The sequence below is a fragment of the Triticum urartu genome, chromosome 6A, assembly GCF_056163025.1.
Source record: "Triticum urartu cultivar PI428250 chromosome 6A, HENAU_Tu73, whole genome shotgun sequence".
NCBI lineage: Eukaryota > Viridiplantae > Streptophyta > Magnoliopsida > Poales > Poaceae > Triticum > Triticum urartu.
The window spans coordinates 476096684-476100787 of NC_141878.1; the positions used below are offsets into that span (position 1 = coordinate 476096684).

The window sequence follows — 4104 nt, forward strand, 5'->3', positions numbered from 1 at the left end:
AGTATTACAAGAGTTGATCTACCACGAGATCGTAATGGCTAAACCCTAGAGGTCTAGCTTGTATGGCTATGGTAATGAATCTATCTCCCTCCGGACTAAGTCCTCCGGTTTATATAGACACCGGGAGGATCTAGGGTTACACAAGGTCGGTTACAAAGAAAGGAATCTACATATGTGGTCGCCAAGCTTGCCTTCCGCGCCAAGGAGAGTCCCATCCGGACACGAGGACCCCTTAGTCCAGGACTCCCTCACTTACTGCCGGTGGAGCCGACAACACTCTCATGCCAGAGACGAGGTGGGCGAGATGGAGATGAAGATGAAGGGGACAAGCAGATCTTGCTGCCTGAGATTTAAGTTGCCATCGCCGCCGCTGCCGCATATCTGAGAAGCAGCCGCCTCTGATGCCAAGAACTAACGGTGGATTTCTCCTATCGCTCAGGTGGGCTAGTAAAAGGGGTGAGACTAGATTTTATACCATCCCGCGCCGGCGGATTTCGGTCTCCCATCATCTCCCTGCCGAATCCACCCTGCACCGTCGTGCACGCCGTTCCCCTGTTGCGTTTGACTCGGCCTGACTCACTGGAAATGGTTGGTTCGAACGTTGCTAGCGAGCAAATCTCTGGGCTGCTTTAACGTTCATGCATGTATGGGCCAGGCTCTTGTGTACACAACCAAACGAATTTTTTTACATCTAGCAAGCCTGTTTTGATTGAATGCATGCAACCAAACGCGTCTTTAGAAGCTACTCCCTCTGTAAATAAATATAAGAATGTTTAGATATTTATTTACAGAGAAAGTATATAGACATTGTAAATAATATAACAGTGATCTAAACGCTCTTATATTTTCTTTATGCAGGGAGCACTTCTGTTAGCCAAGTTTCCTATGTTGTTGAATCGGGAGAGCCATGTATGGTTGGGCCAAGCCCACCATTTAAACTGTATCCCCTTGTGGTGAACTTTGATCAATAATAAAGCTTGGTTCTTCTATCCGACGTTGCGTAAAAGTATTGCACTTCCGGGCTTCCCCAGATGCGAAATTCAGTGTCTATATAGAATGCTTAAACGATTTTCTGCAATGCTGAGTTGGCGACTAGCCAGTATCATCACAGCTACAGGTTGAATGATGAAAACTGAGCAAAAAAACTTGCAATTACAACAAAAAAATGCCAGACGGGACAGATCAAATGCAGCAAAAGTGGCACTAAGTAACTTATGATTATATCCAGAAGAAGCTGCAAGCACCAAAACCCCTTTCGGCAACAAAGCATTCACCACCGGCCCTCTTGAAAAGTAAGTACAGCCGTACAGTCCAAAACATGATTGATCGAAATACGCTACGCAAAGGAATCCAGATGTCTTACAAATACGTATAATAAAGAACTGTTCTCCCTCAGGAATAATAACTGTTGATCTGGCTACACCGTCGACCTAACACCCAACTGCATTTTGACATATATGAGACGCACATGTTATTCGCAGGCCGACACTCAACAGCCGGACGCCCAGTCGCCCACCCACACTGTCCTACGCAACAGATTACAGATCAAAGGGGACGCGCCACTCCGAATGGCAAACATTATTAGCAACAAGGCGCCGGCCACCTAACAAGACCAAACACGTTTCGAGCTCAGCTTGATTGGCGATGATCAGTTTGCATTTCCACGCACATCCCCAAATGATCAGCTCCACTTTGACAGTTTGAAATGTAGTAATTTCAAAGGCACACACGTGAGGATGCGACAAAAGGTGAAGCGGCCACGCTCCCCATTGCAAACAAAACATTTCGCCTAATGAGATACAGTTAACTCACTAATCCAGAGAGAATGTCCTGGAGCAGAATCCAATCGTGTAGAGAGAGAGAGAGGAGAGGCAACATGGAAGAAGAAGAGAAATCATTTCCTATACAATTTGTCTAGCAGAGTTGCACAATCACCAACCAGGTGCGGGACATCTCACCAGTCAGCAGGTGCAGCCATTGCAGTTGCACAGAGAGGATTTGTGCAGCATGCTGGCGATTCGCAAGCAGAGATCATAACGATGAAGAAGAAATCTCCAGATTTTCGTTCGGCTGGCGACGTGATCTCCACCGGAAGCACACGACGGAAAAGTATCATCACGGTCAAGTGTTCTACTAGTGGTTAACAGAGGAAGAAGAATGCCTGAGAAATCATCGCCGCAATGAAATCACACTGGAGGGCCTGGATCCTTCCCTCTTCCGCCACCCTTGCCGCTGAAGCACGACCTGCCAGCCGGCGGCAGCTTCTTCGTCGGTGCATCCGGCGCTGCTCGGCCGCCGCCGTCCTTGCTGTGCTCCCCGTGGCACCGCCTCGAGGAGCCTGCCTGCGGGAGGCCGCCCTCCCTGGCCACCGTACGCTCGTCTTCTGGGCTGGCCTGCAGCACGTCGGCAATGGACATGCGGGCTTCACGCTGCGTGTCCGGCATCGACGGCGGCGCCCTGGCCGGGGCCGGCGGGGCGGCACCGTCCTCTCTGATCTCGACCACTACGCCATTGGCCGCCTCGGATCTCCCCGGGCGATCCTTAGCCTCCTGATTGTCGCCGCCGTTGCTGCTCGGCACGGTCTGTGGCTCTTCGCGCGCTTGCCCGGAGGAGTAGTCGTCGATCGTCAGAGCGAATTCTTGGCTGCCTCTCCGGTCCTCCCGTGGCGCAGGCGCAGCACGGCCCTCCGGCTCCGGCGAAACCATGCCGACGGAGACGAAGGCGATGTTGCAGCGGCAGAGCGGGCAGTTGGAGTGCGACTTGAGCCAGGTGTCGATGCACGGCAGGTGGAAGGCGTGGCTGCACTTGGGCAGCAGCCGCAGGCTCTCGCCGTCCCGGAACTCGCCCAGGCAAACGGAGCAGTCGGTGGAGTCGACGAACCCGTCGCCGCGCTTGTACTTGCACACGGTGATCTTGCTGATCAGCGTCTCGTCCATCCCGTCCGACGGCGCGACCTCCCACTCCTCCTGGCCCCTGGAATCGCCGCGGCCGTCGCCGCCGCCCCCGCCACCCCCGCCGCGGCCGGCGCCGGGGCCAAAGAGTCTGTTCCGCAGGGAGCTGAAGGTGCCGCAGTACTTGGAGATGATGGTGTAGTAGCTGACGAGGAGGAAGGCGCTGGCGAGCACCCCTATGATGGCGATGACGAGGGGCGAGAAGGCGGGGCCGGAGGAGTCATCGCCGTCGCCGCTGGGGCCGGCGATGTCGAAGACCGGCGGCGGGGGCGGGAAGATGAAGTAGCACCACTGCGGGCAGTACATGCTGCACAGGCCCTGGGAGCAATCCCTCGTCGGCTCGTAGGGCATCCACGTCGGCTGCGGCCCAAGAGCCATCGGAGCCGGAGGTGGATTGAACATTGCGGCCATGGAAGACCAAGAAGATGGAGAAGAATCACAGGGAACAGAGACGAGAGGAGCAAATCTCTGCTCCGTCAGGCCATGCTGAGCCTGCCAAGCTCTAGAACCGAGAGGATCTGCATGAGTTTCTGGGCCGACGAATTGTGGCGACTGGCGAGGGAGATGAGAGAAGCAAAGCAAGAGGGAAGATGAGTGGCTATCCTGTCTGTGACAGTCTCTGCTTGCAGCTTGGTGCTCTGCTGCTTTACAGGCGTTGGGGAGTGTGAAAGGCGAGGGAGGGAGGGGGAGAAGGGGATCGATCGATGATGAGATGAGATGAGATGCTTCCACCAGCTGCTGTGCTATGCTACCTTGCCCGCTGCTGAGAGTGGGAGGGGGTACTCGATCTGGTGCTGCTCAAAGTCTGAAATTCTGGAAGAAATGGACCTGTGCGTGCTTGTCTGGAAAGCAACGAATTTTTGGGATTGGGGGAGGTGGTGGCGGTGGTTGGGACTGAGGCCTTCGGTGCCGTCCTACGGGTCACATAGGCTGCTCTGCTCTGATTTCGTTTTCCTTTTTTCCTTTTCATCGGGTGGTTGATGCTGCTCCTCTCATCTCTGCTTCGTTTTGTCTCCTTTGGAATACAAGGGAAATGAGATGTTTGGATCGTCAGATGATAAAGTAGGAATAACCCGGAGTCCGGAATGACCACTTCAGTAGTTCAATGAAGCTGTGAACGGATAAAGTGAACGAGTGATATTCCAAAAAAGGA

The 4104-nt window shown here is 53.8% G+C and overlaps 1 protein-coding gene across 1 annotated transcript; it reads right to left on the bottom strand.

The window, feature by feature from the left end:
• Positions 1-1737: 1737 nt before the first annotated feature.
• On the bottom strand, positions 1738-3872 carry LOC125514186 (E3 ubiquitin-protein ligase Os04g0590900-like). Its single transcript, XM_048679467.2, has one exon. It carries the CDS (start codon positions 3360-3362, stop codon positions 2187-2189), a length of 1176 nt encoding a protein of 391 aa, XP_048535424.1. The 5' UTR covers positions 3363-3872; the 3' UTR covers positions 1738-2186.
• Positions 3873-4104: the final 232 nt, after the last annotated feature.